Raw genomic sequence first — 13,611 nt, 5'->3', positions numbered from 1 at the left:
CTTCCTTCTCTTTCTTTCTTTCTTTCTTCTTCTTTCTTTCTTTCTTTCTTCCTTCTTCCTTCTTCCTTCCTTCCTTCTCTCTCTCTCTCTCTCTCTCTCTCTCTCTCTCTCTCTCTCTCTCTCTCTCTCTCTCTCCCTCCCTCCCTCTCCCTCCCTCCCTCCCTCTCTTTCTTTCTTTCTTTCTTTCTTTCTTTCTTTCTTTCTTTCTTTCTTTCTTTCTTTCTTTCTTTCTTTCTTTCTTTCTTCTTTCTTTCTTTCTTTCTTTCTCTGTCTCTTTTGGTGTGAAAACACTTGAAAAAGCTCGCAAACACAAACTTACGGGGCCTCCAGGTATGAAGTGCATGTGAATTTGAAAGCTGTTTGTGGTGTTATTTCTTGTTCTTTGTTTGGGACTATAACAAGTTGAGGCTTTTGAAAAAAAACAACCCAAAACAAACCACTGCAAAAAGGAGAGAGGGCCAATCCCCCACTAACAGCCTGCAGAGCTAATTCCATGCAGCTTCATAAACCCCTCCTTGTGGTTTGGCACAAGTGTTGAGAGAATTCACGGTGGAATGAAGGAAAATGGGGGTAATTGTGGTTTGCTCAGCCTCCATGGTAACAGATACAGATTACACACACCTTAGATTGGATGTGCAAAGAACATCCTCTTCCATACTCTTCACATTTCTTTCTGCTACTTCCTGAACCATTGCTTATTCTCCTTCGATTTATATCCTGTTTCTTAATCTCTCTCTGCTTCTCCTTGTCCTTTTTCTCCTTGACTTACCCTCTCCCATTGCTCTCTTTATTCTCCCTCCTTCTGATATCTATTCCAATCCTATCTTCCTACTTCCGTTTCTCAACCCCTCATTTTTTTGTTAGCTGCTGCCCCTGCTCCTGGTTGTAGACTGCTCCATGGATCAAAGGCCAATTCCTCAGGATTCCTACTTGGAATTATGAAGAAAGTTATAGGGGTCACCTTCCCTCCAAAGCTAAACTACTGTAGCAGAAACTGGAGACACAAAACTGAAATGTTTCCTCATCCCTGCCTCCCCTAGAAATGCATATCAGCACTGAACTTCTGGATAGCCTACTGGTATGGGAGGTGGGAACTAGGTTTATACCTAGCCATAACCGTGGGCAGAGGGAATTCCATCCTCTGATGTACAAAGTTCTCTGCATGCCTAGGAGGATTGGTGGTGTGTGTATAGAGAGCTCCTGGAAAGCCAGGCCTCAGTGCCACCCCTGGCATGTTAGAAATATAGTGACTAAAACAGCAGATAACTTATTACATGGTAGGGCTGCGTTCTAAGGGAACAGAGGCCAAAGGAGCCTAAAGGATTACTTATTTCAGAAAACAGATGCTTGTTCTTGCCATGGAAACCTGGGGCTTGAGGCACCAGAGCCTTTGTATAGAGGTGGAAAAGCTAGGGAAGAGAGATTCATGTTTCTTCTCCCAGAAAGGAACCGGTGTCATTTTAGCCTCACAAGGTGGACAGTTCTCCTGACCAGGAAGATGGGTTTTAGGTTACCTCCTGGTCATCACCTCCTGGTCATCACCTCCTGGTCACATGCCTGACCTGATTTATGGCTTTAGTGACCAGCAAAGCCATAGTCACCACCCCTGCTGGATAATGATGTGGGATGGGAAAGTCTATTGGAAAAACCTGAAATTGTCTCATACTAGCCTAGTTCCCTTTATCAGAATTAAAAGGAAAGCCCAATGTGAACCAGACTTGTCATGATGGGGACACAGATGGAGTTTCCCAGCCCTGGATCTGGGTAATGTTATATGGCACAGCCTATTTACCTTTTTCTGACCAAAAGATAGTTCTCATGCCTGTGAAATTTCAGTCTTGGGCAATAAAGTCTCCTATAAAGCTCTGAAGCTGGTGTGGTATCTGTGTGCTATCCATGTGCTATCTCTAAAACATGAAAGCAGCAGCCCTCTTAGATGCCCCAGATGTGCATTGTGGGAGACCTAACTGGCCTTATCAAATGGAGTCAGCTGCCCCACTGCCCTCTGGACCCTTACCACTTCGTGACCAGTAGCCATTCTCTTTCCTTTGGGTACAATACCCTCAACTCTCCATCCCTGCCCTCCCTGCCCTCCCCAGCTCACTAAATTTCTCATTGCTCTTTCATCCACCGTAAGACATGATCCATTTAGGAAACACTCAGGACTCTCCTGGCAAGTGATGGTGTGTGTGTGTGTGTGTGTGTGTGTGTGTGTGTGTGTGTGTGTGTGTGTTCGCATGTGTGTTGCACATGCTAATGCCCCTCCTCCCTTGATCCTTCTCTTTTGTGATGGTGTTGTAACTGTGTCTCAGGCATGACTTTCCTCTGACCTTGGCTCTGAGGTGCTTATGTATTGTGTTTTCTAACCCAGTGTGTATGTGTGTGTATGTATGTGTATGTTGTGAACATGTGAGTGTGTGGTGGGGCAGGATGGGGGACTGACTTGTCTCTTGCTCCTTTTCCCATCTGTGGTGAATGCTTACAGTTGGTGTTGGAGAACTGGGAAGGAGTGGGATTGGGGGAGACTGGGAGAACAGGCCATGGGTCTGGGCCTGTATAATGAAGATATGGGGAAGGATGAAACAGTGCACCTGAGCTCACCCCTCTTCTGTGGCAGCCACTTGGCTGTGCCCTCAGCATGAGCTGTACCTCTAACTGTGACCAGGCCTTCCTGCTTAGCTATTCTCCTCTAGCTGGAGCTCACCTCCTGCTACAAGGAAGGGTGCCTTTCAGGGAAGAGAGAGAGAAAGTCCAGTTAGCATGTGGGGGCCTAGGCATGGGGCATTAGAGACTTGGGAGTCTCCAGTCTGGGAAAAGGCCAAGCCTGAAATAGAATCAGGGTAAGTGGCTGCTAGCATGGGCCACTTAGTTCCTTAGTCTCTGTGTCTGGGATGGCATGTTCAGAGAATGGCTCAGACAATTTCAATGTGAGCTTCTCAGAGACCTTCTTAGAGAAAGCCTTGACTTAGGGACAGCTCTTGTCACACAGGAGAGGAGAAGGAATTAGGATCCTAAAGACTGCTATGGAGCCTGAGTTTTCACCATTGCTCCCATGATGCTTGCAAAACTGTGTCTGGGAGCCAACAACCTGTGTGCATTATCCTCTGGCTTCAAGGGAGGAGTCTGGCAAATCCAGGATATGATCCCACCTTTTCAGTGAAAGGGCAAGAATCTGAAGGACAGAGTGATATAGTAAAAAAGATACAGGTTTTGGAGTCAAAGGACCTAGGTTCAAATCCTAGCTCTCCCACTTGCTACCTTTGGACCAGTCACTTCAGCTCCCTGCACCTGTTTCCTCATCAATAAAATGAGGGCAGTGGGATAGGATGATGCCTGAGGTCTCTTTAAGTCCTTAATATATGACCTTAAGCTTCTGGGGGTTAGGATAGGTTAGGTTTTTCCTTTTGGGGTTAGGAAGTTAAACTTTTGGCAACCCTCTACTCTACAACTGTCAGATATTGAAGCTGTACATTAGGTAGAGTGTTGGACTTGGAGTCAGAAACCTGAGTTCAAATTCTGACTCAGACACTTATTATTTGTGTGACCCTTTCTGAACCTTAGTTTCTTGCTCTCTAAAATGGGGATAATAATAACACCTACCTCACAGGGTTGTTATAAGAAGGAAATGAGGTGACATCTATAAAGCAAACCTTAACAAAGTGCTATGTAAAATACTAGTTATTATTATCAATGCAAAAATAAAACATGGAGCAGCTGTAGAAAGGGCTACTTTGCCAAACAAATTACCCAGTGATTCCAATTCAAATTGCCTTCTTGGAAGCTAGAACTGTTGTCACTTCTGGCCTAAAATTGAAACTACCAGTGAAATAGGAGGAAGGACAGAGACAACAGGATATTTAATTCTCATCTGCTGCAGCTAGTCCCTGGTGTTTTCTATTTTCTATATTTTCAATGGGGCTGGCAGACTTCCAAAGAGAGACTTTTTTTTTACATTTTTTTTTTCTTTAATGAGACACCTCAGGTCTTCCTTTTGCTGCCTTCAGGATCTTCCCTCTCAGCAGCCAGCTTTTCCAAGACACTTCTGTCCTCCATGGTGTCCTAGACCAACAGAAGCACCCAAATTTAGACAAGCCCCATGTGACTACCCACTTAAGAAAAAGAACTCATCCATGACTCCTGTGTTTCCTTAGACTTCTTAATTATCCTCATTTGCAATGTTGATAGCATCTGTTGCCCCACCCTTTGCATTTCTGCAGCTACTACTACCCTAATTCTGCCTCTTTCCCCTTCATGCCTGGACTATTCCAATAACCTCCTAAATATTTGTTTCCCTACTTGCAATCTTTCCCTCTCCTATCTATTCTAGACATACATAGTCTGAGTACTTTTTTCTAAACACTGATTTTTTTCATGTCACTTCCCTGCTCAAAAACCTTCAATGACTCGCTATGATAAGTCAGAACATTGTAGTGGAAACAACCCAGAAGTGTAAGTCAGGAGATGTAGTTTCCAGTCTTATCTCTTCTGCTAACTAGCTGTGTGGCGGTAGGTAACACAATTTCTTTGGGTCTCAATTTGTTCACCTGTAAAATGATGGTGTTTGACTATGCTAAGGTTTCTTCCAAAGTTTCTAACTTTTAATCCTCTGAAAACAGATTGGTGGGGAGCACAGAAAGGGTATTGCTCCCTAGTAGGTTAGAGCTGGGGCCATAAAAAGGAGGTTTCTCTCTCTCTTCTGCTAATGTCAAGACCATTTTAGGGTGGCTTTTGAGCATTTAAGTCAAACTGCCCATTTTTAAAGCTGATACTAATGGGAGAAGTAGATGAAAGGCTCTTTTTAGAGATACTGGGCTGGTCTGATCAGAAATCTAACTCTTCTCTTCTTTTTTGTACTCCAGACTGATTCCACCTCTCAACCAACTGGAGCTCCTCCGAAACCTCAAGAGCAAATCTGGACTCACTTTCAGGTCAGCAGCCAAGTGGCTAAAGCTCTGGGGAAATGATGAGATCTCTGTTTCTTTGTGCCTGTATCTGTCTCTTTCCCATTGCCCCTCCTGTGTGTGTTCTCTGTGGGTCTTCGTGTATCTGGATTTCCCTTACATGTATTCTTTTATTTGTGATTTTTTCTTTCAGTCTTAACACAATACAACCCCCTCTTCATTTAGCCTTCTCTGATTATCTAAAAAGTAGGACATTTCATTAGCTGTGCAAACGTTGGCAGAGGGTAGGTTAGATAGTTTCTGAGTCCCCTCATCCTAGGATTCTATGATTTGCTTGCTTATAGCATCTGTTCGGAAAATTCTTCCTTTGAGAAATTGGCTTTGAGGAAGTCAGAGGACCAGGGACAATGTTAGAATGTTAGAATGACAGATTTTTTTAACGACATGTTTTGTGGGCTTTTGACTTCCAGCTTTACCAAGCTATAGATGATATCACTGTAGGCAATTTCATCAAGACGTTTAGGTTAGGCTGCTTACTTCTGCTCATTGCTGCAGCTAACTTAAGGTGTTGCCGTAATTGAGGAGTCAGTTCAGTTTAGCTGTGGGGACAAGAAGACAGTAGCTAATGCCAGAGAGCATTAGCGTCTCTCCCACTCTGAGGCTACCTATAGCATAAGTGTGGCTTTGATGATTCATTTCCTGTGTGTTTGTATTCCCTTGCGTTGTGCATTCTTGGGGGGGAAAATTTGTGTATTGAGCTATGGGGCAAGCTGCTTGAGGTCTTGGGCAGGAAGTGCTCCCAAATCTGAGCAATGATAATTCTGTGTGACAAGGTCAATGGCAGTTGTGTCTTTGACGTCACCTTCTGTCCCTTACAGCCCTTCCCCTTTCTCTCAGGTGTGCCTGGGTCTGAGTTCCAGGGAGCCTGTGTGGGACCCCAGCATAAGATGATCAACTCATCTAGACTTTGTCTGGGGGTCTGTGGTTTGGGGTGGGGGTTAAAATGAAGGTGACCTGGATTAGTCCAAGAAGCAGGAGTACTAACCTCCCGTCTCCAGGTTTGTATCTTAGTACTTTCTAGGTTTGGCTGAGGAATGAACTAGTTTGGGGTGCTAGGCAGGATGAGTGGAGAAATCTGGTAATGAATGGGTGATTTCTGAGTTGAATAGCCCTATAACAGCTATTCCTAACATCTCCCTCATGAGCACGTTTGAATTGACTAGGATTGGCAGAGAAAAAACCAAGATCACTCTCTTCCTTTTAAGGTTTATCTTACCCTATGGGAAAATGTGGGAATTGGAGTAAGCAGTACTCCCATCTTCTGGATTTGGATAAGATGATATATGGTTGGCTTTTTAGATAAAGCATCTTTTAAATCTCTTCTTGGGAAGGCAAAGAAAAAGCACTAATCTCAAATGACTCCCTCAGAATGAAATACTAGGGGGGTGGGCCCACATAGTCAGTCTAGAGTTGCCTTCTTCAGGAGGGTTCATTGATTGTTGGGTAGATGCTGCCATTTTTTATACATGAGGAAAAAGTTCTGTGCCCTTTGTAGTGAACACATCTACTAACTCACTGTTGCTTCTGTTTAAAGGAAAGAACCTCAGCCTGAGCCATCACCAAGGTCTGTATATCTCCTGCCTTCCCATGCTCTTTTTGGTATATTGCTCCGTTTGTGTGTGTATTTATATATCTACCTCTAGCCCTCTTTTCCGTCTGTGGTGTCTTCAGCCAAAGGGAGCTGAATACCATGGGCAGAACAAGCTTTGTGTGTGCACTTCTCACTGTGTGGTCTGTGGGTGTCTGTGTGACTGTGCCTGTGTGTCCGTCTGTCTGTATCACATGCACAATGGTGATGTTGGTCCTTAAATCACTTTTCCTTTGTTTCGACTGTTTCTCCTCAATGTATTCTGGAATTATTTTGTGGCTCTGTGGATGGGGGCCTCTGGGGACAGCTAATGGCCGATTGCACACTGTTTTTCAGGGTCACCTCTCCCACCCCCTTGTGGTGAAGAGGCTTCTAGTCTAGCCTGCTACTATACATGACCCTGAGGCAGAGTTTTCCTTTAAGACCTCACCCCATTCCTACTATATATGCATATATATATTAGACCAGAGTGAGATTTCACAGCTAGTCTAGGCCTTGGCCAACTAAAGTCAAGCTAGGGCCTCTTTGATGTTCCAGGCAGTGTCCCTGTCCCTTCTCCTGGCCAGTGGGTAGGTGGGTAATTTGTAGTTTCTGTTCCAGGGGCTGTGAGATATGTTCCCTGGGGAGAAATCTTTGTTCAGAATATTCGGCAGAGGATCTTACAAAAACTCAAGGGTATCTCCACAGCGGACTGGAAAAAAAACTGCCTGCCACTATTTAAAGCATGATGCCAGAATGAGTTTTCCTCATTTTGCCTTTTACCTGTCCAAATCAGGGAGTGACTGATTAAAGGCCCCAGAGACTTTCTTCCTGTGTGATTTATCAACCCTGCCTCCCCATTCCCCACCAAAATCCAGCCATAGGCTGAAAATGTCTATAGAAATTCTGAGCTAAATGTTCTCTCATCTAGGAAGTCCCCTGTTTCTTCTTAAGGACATGGACCCATTTTTTGAGGAACTCTTTAGGTACTGAATTTGGCTGTTTCTCTCTCCTGGCCCCTAGTTTGAAAGAGCTAGTGAAAGGTGGTATACATGACAAGAGGAAAGGAAAATACTATTTTATTTTCTAGGGCTTGAGTTTCCTCATCTACACAATGAAGGGGTCAGACTGGACAATATCTGGCTCCTTCCAGCCATGACATTGTGAAGTTCTGTGGAATTTGGGCTGCTAGAGGCTACATGATCATGGGAGGGTATGAGGCTTGGTGCCCAAGTAGGAAAGCCTTGGCAGGAGACCCATGGCTGAGAGAAGAAAGCAATAACAACATTTCTTTTGTTCCCCTCAGCATGAAAAATGAGGGCAGTTTTCCAAATACTGTAGGGCTGTGCCCTCTCTCAGTTGAGTCTTTTCCCCTTCTATGAGCTTATGTGTGCAGCCATAGCCTCCAAAGTGCTCAGTCCACAAGCTACTAAATAATACCAGTCCCCAAGATCATGTTTTCATAGTTGAGTTGTGCTTCAACAGCAGAGCCAGCTTATCAGACACTCCTGCCTCAGTCAGCTTCTGTAAGGATGTGAGGCTTGGCTGTATAAATGTGACGTCTGATGTTGGCTTTAGGGGCTTAAGAGGAAAGAATTAGGCCCAATTCTCCATGCTAACCTGCTCCCCAGCCATACTTCCTACACAACTGATATTACATTGGGGAAAACAGTTTTTGGCTTTCCCATAAGGAAACAACAGCTATGCCCTGGATTGGGAAGACTAGCAAGCCTTGTGTTTCAGCCCCAGCTGGTATCCACCATGGCCATTGCTGAAATTCTTCTTGTGGTCATTGTGCGATGCCTTTCCTCTTCTGCAGACCCATGGCTGGCTGAGAAAAGAGGAATGACGTTGCTGAACTCTCAGTGATCAAATTTAGCTGAGAATCAACACAAACCTTGCCCTTGGGTGATATCCATTTGTGCTTTCCAGGTTCCTTTTGTGTGGAGTCAGATCTTTCCTTTCATCTAGTTCAACTCTGTTGCCTTAGCACACACTCCCTTCTCCTCTAGTCTCTCCCACCTGACCCCATGGTCTTGTGTTGTAAGAATGATCATGAGGTATCTAAATGACCTTCTCTGGGCCATTCAGGATTGTGTTGCTTGTTAACAGTGACTTGCTATTTTCTTCTCCAAGTAGTTTCTAGACAGTCTCTTTGTTTCCCTCTCCCCACCCCCAATTTGGAATATATCACCTCCCTTCACCCCAAATGCTTCTAATTATTGTCATTGCCCTTTTCTGGGTCTCTCTGACTTCTGCTCTGTCCTCTTTGAGATGAGGTGGCTTTCACTGAAGGCAGGATTAAAGGTGAGGACATACCACTGGCTCCTGTGATGACATTCTGTAATGTGCTCTGTATGATTCTTTCCTTTCCCCTCCCCCTCCTCCTTTTTCCTCATTCCTAGCACAGCCCAGCCTCTTTCCCATGTGTTTTTCCATGAGATGCATCCTCCCTGGCCTCCAGTACTTTGTAAACTCACAACATTGATGCTGGTATATTTCAGGAATTTACCCAAACCTTTCCCTGTAGATTTCCAAACCTGGTCCACTTAGGAGTCCCAAGATTTGTTTGTTTGGTTTTTTTTTTTTTGAGAAAGTACACATAGTTGAGATTGGCCTAAGTCCAGGATAATGGTAGTGGAGAAGTTAGTTTCCCCAGATGAAAGCAAAGAGGTAAGTGGCAATCTGGTTTTTAGGGTGCTGGTGCCCTGAAACCAATGGTGATTTGGTTTTGCCATGTTTGACTGGCACCTCATCCCATATTTAGTGGAAGTCTTATCTTCTGCTTTTCTGAACAATGACAAGAAATAACATTCCCCTGCATGTGTACAATTTTTGTTAATTAGCTGCCTGATGGACAGAAGTTCCTGGTTTCCCTAAATAACAATGACTGGGATTCCGATCTCACGAGTGCTGGTTGTTCACAAAAAGTCAGGTTTGTTGCTAATTGATTGTGAATATCTGGTACTCTTCATAGTGTAATGCTATGGAAACTCTCCTTCATGGTTGCCTTTTTGCTTCCTGGAAATAGGTGACATCCTGTATATCCCTCTTCCAGAACACCACTCAACCCCCAGAACAACCCTCAGTTCCTAGTAGGTGCTCACATAGACGCCATTGTTGTTCTAGACAGGGAAGTGAAATCTGAATGTCTATGATCCTGTAGGTTGGTTCTGATCATCAATTCTCCTTGTTTCCTTTCTTTCTATCAAGAGCTTGGTTTTCCTAGCTCCATGGGGAGCTCGTATTTTTTAGAGGTGCAAGTTAACTATCTGTTTGCTCCCTTCGGGCCGATAGACTTGTGGAGAAAATTCCTGGTAGCTTTCTCTGCCCACTCTAGCCCCTGCCCCATAGCCTAACCTGGGTGAGCGCTAGAATTCTAGCCATCTATGCAGAAGCCACGCTTATATTTCCAAATCCAACTATTCCAGATTGTGGTATAAAATAAGTTGACTGGCCCCTGAAAAGATAGGAGATGTTACACACAAGAAAATCCAACTTGCAGCAGTAAAATTCTATTTCCTGGATACAGATAGGTGGCCTTTTGAACTGTATGATGCTGAGAATATTCACTTGTGATTTTGGCCACTTGAGGTCGTGATGACCCCAGGGCTGTGCTGTGAAATTTATGGTAAATCTACCTTTCTTGTGATCTGGGTTAGGTTGCTAAAAATTCAAACATTAGAAAAGGCTAGTTTTGTGATATCTATAGCCATATTCATAAAACTAAACAGATAAATAGTCCTTCTAGTGTACTGGTCCCAAATCTATTTTAGAGATCCAGTTCCCCTCGTGTCACCGTTGCTATGGCCTGAGGTCTTGGAGGGCCTGCCTGGCTTCTGATGCCCTTCATTAAGAATTGGTGGAATGCTCTGACTCTGTCCTTCATTTTATTTCGTCCCATCTCATTTCCTGCTGACTCATGTATTTGTGCTTGGGACTGGGGAGGTAAAGAATCTCTACCCATGCCCATGTACCTGGGGACTTCACCTCCTTTCTCCTTTCTATGTGCATTTCCCACCCTTCCACAACCCTCTGGCAGCACTGCCCTGAGGAGGTGGAGTCTAGGTGTTTGAGTCATGTTTCTGTACTGTCTGGTCTTGGCAGGGAGTCTGTGTAGACATTACTGTGCCACCCTCATGCAGGCCTCAAGAACCCAAGGGGAGGGGGGCAGGCTATAAGCTGCTCTGGGGCTGTGCAGAGAGCTCCCTTTGGCTGATCTGAACAGGTGACAGATCAGAATGGGGAGGTGGGATGTGAGGGAGGACAGTCTGCCAGCCCAAGTGTGATCCTTCTGCACCTTCTCCATGAGGCAGAGACTTGGCCCTCAGAGTCGTGAATAATATACAAGGATTCACCACGCTGACTTTCTCTCCAACTCACTTTTGTTGTTCTCTGAAAACATCAAGTCTTCAGAACCATTGAAGATAGTTTTTGGGTAAAACATTTGGCTGTAAAACAACAGTACAGGATAAAACAAGAAGCGAGATCTGACTATTATTAGTCAAAGTCTACATGCTGGTTGCTATACTGACTTAGTACCCATTCAAAAGAACCTTTGCCCACCTGGAGCTTATGGCAACTTACGTGGATGCTGTCAACCTGGGCTGATATAGGAGAAACCCTCCCTGCATGGAATTAATTTCCTGTTCTCCAGCAAAGTAAGCTACCCAGGACATCCATGAGACCATGTGATAGATGGAAGGAGCAGATTTTGGGGATCTTAATATTTTTCTGTTAAAGGGATCATATTAACTATTAAGCTTGTACTTTAATTGGATTCCAGGCTGTTAAACATACCCTAATTAAAGTTCAAATGCTGCAGGAAGGGAAATTTTTTTTGTTGTTGTTGTTAGTAATCTGTCTGTTAAAAAACAATTAAACAAAAGAAGTATGGGTTTGGGGTTAAATCTTAACTTTGATGATCTCAGCTTCTGGTGTTGAGATAGGGGCATCTGAAAATGCTGCTAGGAGCGCCTCCATCAGAGTGGAGCATGTGGCAAAGACAGACTTCTTTGTCAACAAGGAAGCATGGTATACTGTTCAGAGGTTTCTTGAATTTTAAAGAGTGAACATGAGATCCCAGTGTACTAGTCAACCTGTGCCCGTACCAGGGCCTGTTCAGGGGGAGTGGATAAATATTTTGGGCCTTTGGAGGGAGGGAGAGAGGTGGATTGTATTGAAATGTGGGCTAAATTCCATGAAGCAACAAGTTATGTCTGCAAAGTCCTCTATGACCCAGGTGACATGTACGTGGCGTTCCAAGCTCAAACTGGAATCAGGTTTGGTTTCTCTGCATTAAAGCTATTATTAGTTTGTGAGAAATCACCCAATGACACCTCTGCCATTGCCTCCTGAGTAATATCAAGTTTCACTTGAGTTTCAGTTTCATCTAATTGTCTTGGCACACCTGTAAAAAGTGGTAGCTGTTCCACAACAGGGGAGGCCTGGCTTGGGGAATGTCAGATGGCGTGAGAGGCCAAGGTGAAATTAATGTCTGATTCCTTTGGCCAGATCTGTGAAGCTTTGTTGGTGTGTTAACTGGTCAATAAAGCTGAATTGCACTTCCCCTTCCTTCTTCCCCAAAACGTTTGAGCTTCAAACGAAGGAACCTCTGAGTTCTCCCTTCCTTAGCTCTGTGGCTTTGCAGGATTTGTGGCATTCTCAAACAGTTTTTGACAAAGCCCAGTCCCAAGTATTATTTTTTGTCAGCATGAAAATAGCAAAAAATAATACATAAGTTAAAAGAAATGTTTACTTGAACTCTGACTTTAGAGAGAAAAAATGTATTTACAAACTTTTGGGAAAAAAGAGACTTTTTTTTCCAAGTAGGCAGAAGAATTGATCTGAAGTCCCCCTTACTACATTTACTGAAGCCAGTTGCTACCAAAAATCAGTAAATGGTAAGATGAAGGGACTTTCTCAGCGATGCTGGACTGGAGGCTGAGCAGTGCCCTCTATTCAGTCTTTGAATTGATTGGTTTGTTTTTTTTTCTTCCTTTCTTCTTTCCTTTCTTCTTTTTTTTTTTCTTTTAAACAAATTGAACCCTGCATCCAGGGAGATGCTTAGTACAGACTCCTGCTATGAGCCTGGCCCTTAAAAGGATGGCGTTTAATTCTCTTTTGATGCATCTACAAACCAGAATGAAAGTGTCCTGTTTGGCGTTGGCTTCCCGAACTAATTTGTGCTCTCCCCTCATTTCCAGTAAAAGCAAACCGTGCAAAGAGTCTCTGTGTGGATGCTGCTCTGGAAACTCTAGGTACCACGGGAAATGCGTCGCACGGACTAACCCACTGCTGCACGGCCCATTCTCTCTGCCCTGCTCCCCTCTGTTCTAAATACTGCCCTGCTTAATAGAGGTACTAGATGTAGGGGGAGGGAAGACTTTGGAGAGCATTCTCAAGCCATCCATCAGCTTCTGTTGGGATAATGGTCCATAGCCACCTTCCTGGGCATCCTGCTCTCTTGCCTGAATCAATCCTTAAGCAATGTCCTAAACAAAGCTTCAGCATTGCGGGATGGAAAATTTCTATTCATTTTGGTGGTGGCAAAGATGAGGAAAGATGAGATGCTTTTCCTACTTTCCAGAGCTGGGGAAAAAAAATCAAACAAACTTAAAATTAAAAGGAAAAGTTGTGTGCTGGTTTCTCTGAAAGCTCAAAAGTAAACCTTCCCAGGTGAGTTGATCCTACACTGTTTGTTTTCGGTGAGGTCTGACAATCTAGAACCTCTACTATGCAGTTAGACTAATGTGTAAGCAGCGTACATCGACCAAAAGGATGCCTCTTCTCTGTGTGTGTTAGGGGGGAGCTTCTGAGAAGCTCAGGGAGGTCCCAACCCACACAGAGAAGGAGTGTTAGATACTCATCCCTCCACCCTCCCTCTCCTGGCCCCCAGGCCAGATTCAGTATCCCCTATGCAGACTGAACAAGATGGTGGGAAAAAAAAAACCAAACAATTCCCCAAATTCCTTATGAACTTGTGCTTCTTGACAACCTGTCTAAGGAGCATAAGACTTTTCCATGTCTTCTATCACATCTTTTTCTATTGTCTTGGTGTGTGACTATGTCTATCATTCTCCT

General features: G+C 44.1%; 1 protein-coding gene across 1 annotated transcript in view; it reads left to right on the top strand.

Annotated features, from left to right (window-relative positions):
• KCNQ2 (potassium voltage-gated channel subfamily Q member 2) overlaps positions 1-13,611 on the top strand; it is a 146,923-nt gene that overhangs the window by 118,217 nt on the left and 15,095 nt on the right. The window contains exons 9-11 of the mRNA XM_020981581.2: positions 301-330; positions 4,860-4,928; positions 6,496-6,525. Of these exons, the coding sequence (XP_020837240.2) occupies positions 301-330; positions 4,860-4,928; positions 6,496-6,525 (129 nt within the window). The remainder of the gene's footprint in view (positions 1-300; positions 331-4,859; positions 4,929-6,495; positions 6,526-13,611) is intronic.

The sequence above is a fragment of the Phascolarctos cinereus genome, unplaced genomic scaffold (genome assembly GCF_003287225.1).
Source record: "Phascolarctos cinereus isolate Bilbo 61053 unplaced genomic scaffold, phaCin_HiC Scaffold_2;HRSCAF=192, whole genome shotgun sequence".
In the NCBI taxonomy this organism is placed as follows: Eukaryota; Metazoa; Chordata; class Mammalia; order Diprotodontia; family Phascolarctidae; genus Phascolarctos; species Phascolarctos cinereus.
This window is presented reverse-complemented; position numbering and strand designations above follow the sequence as displayed.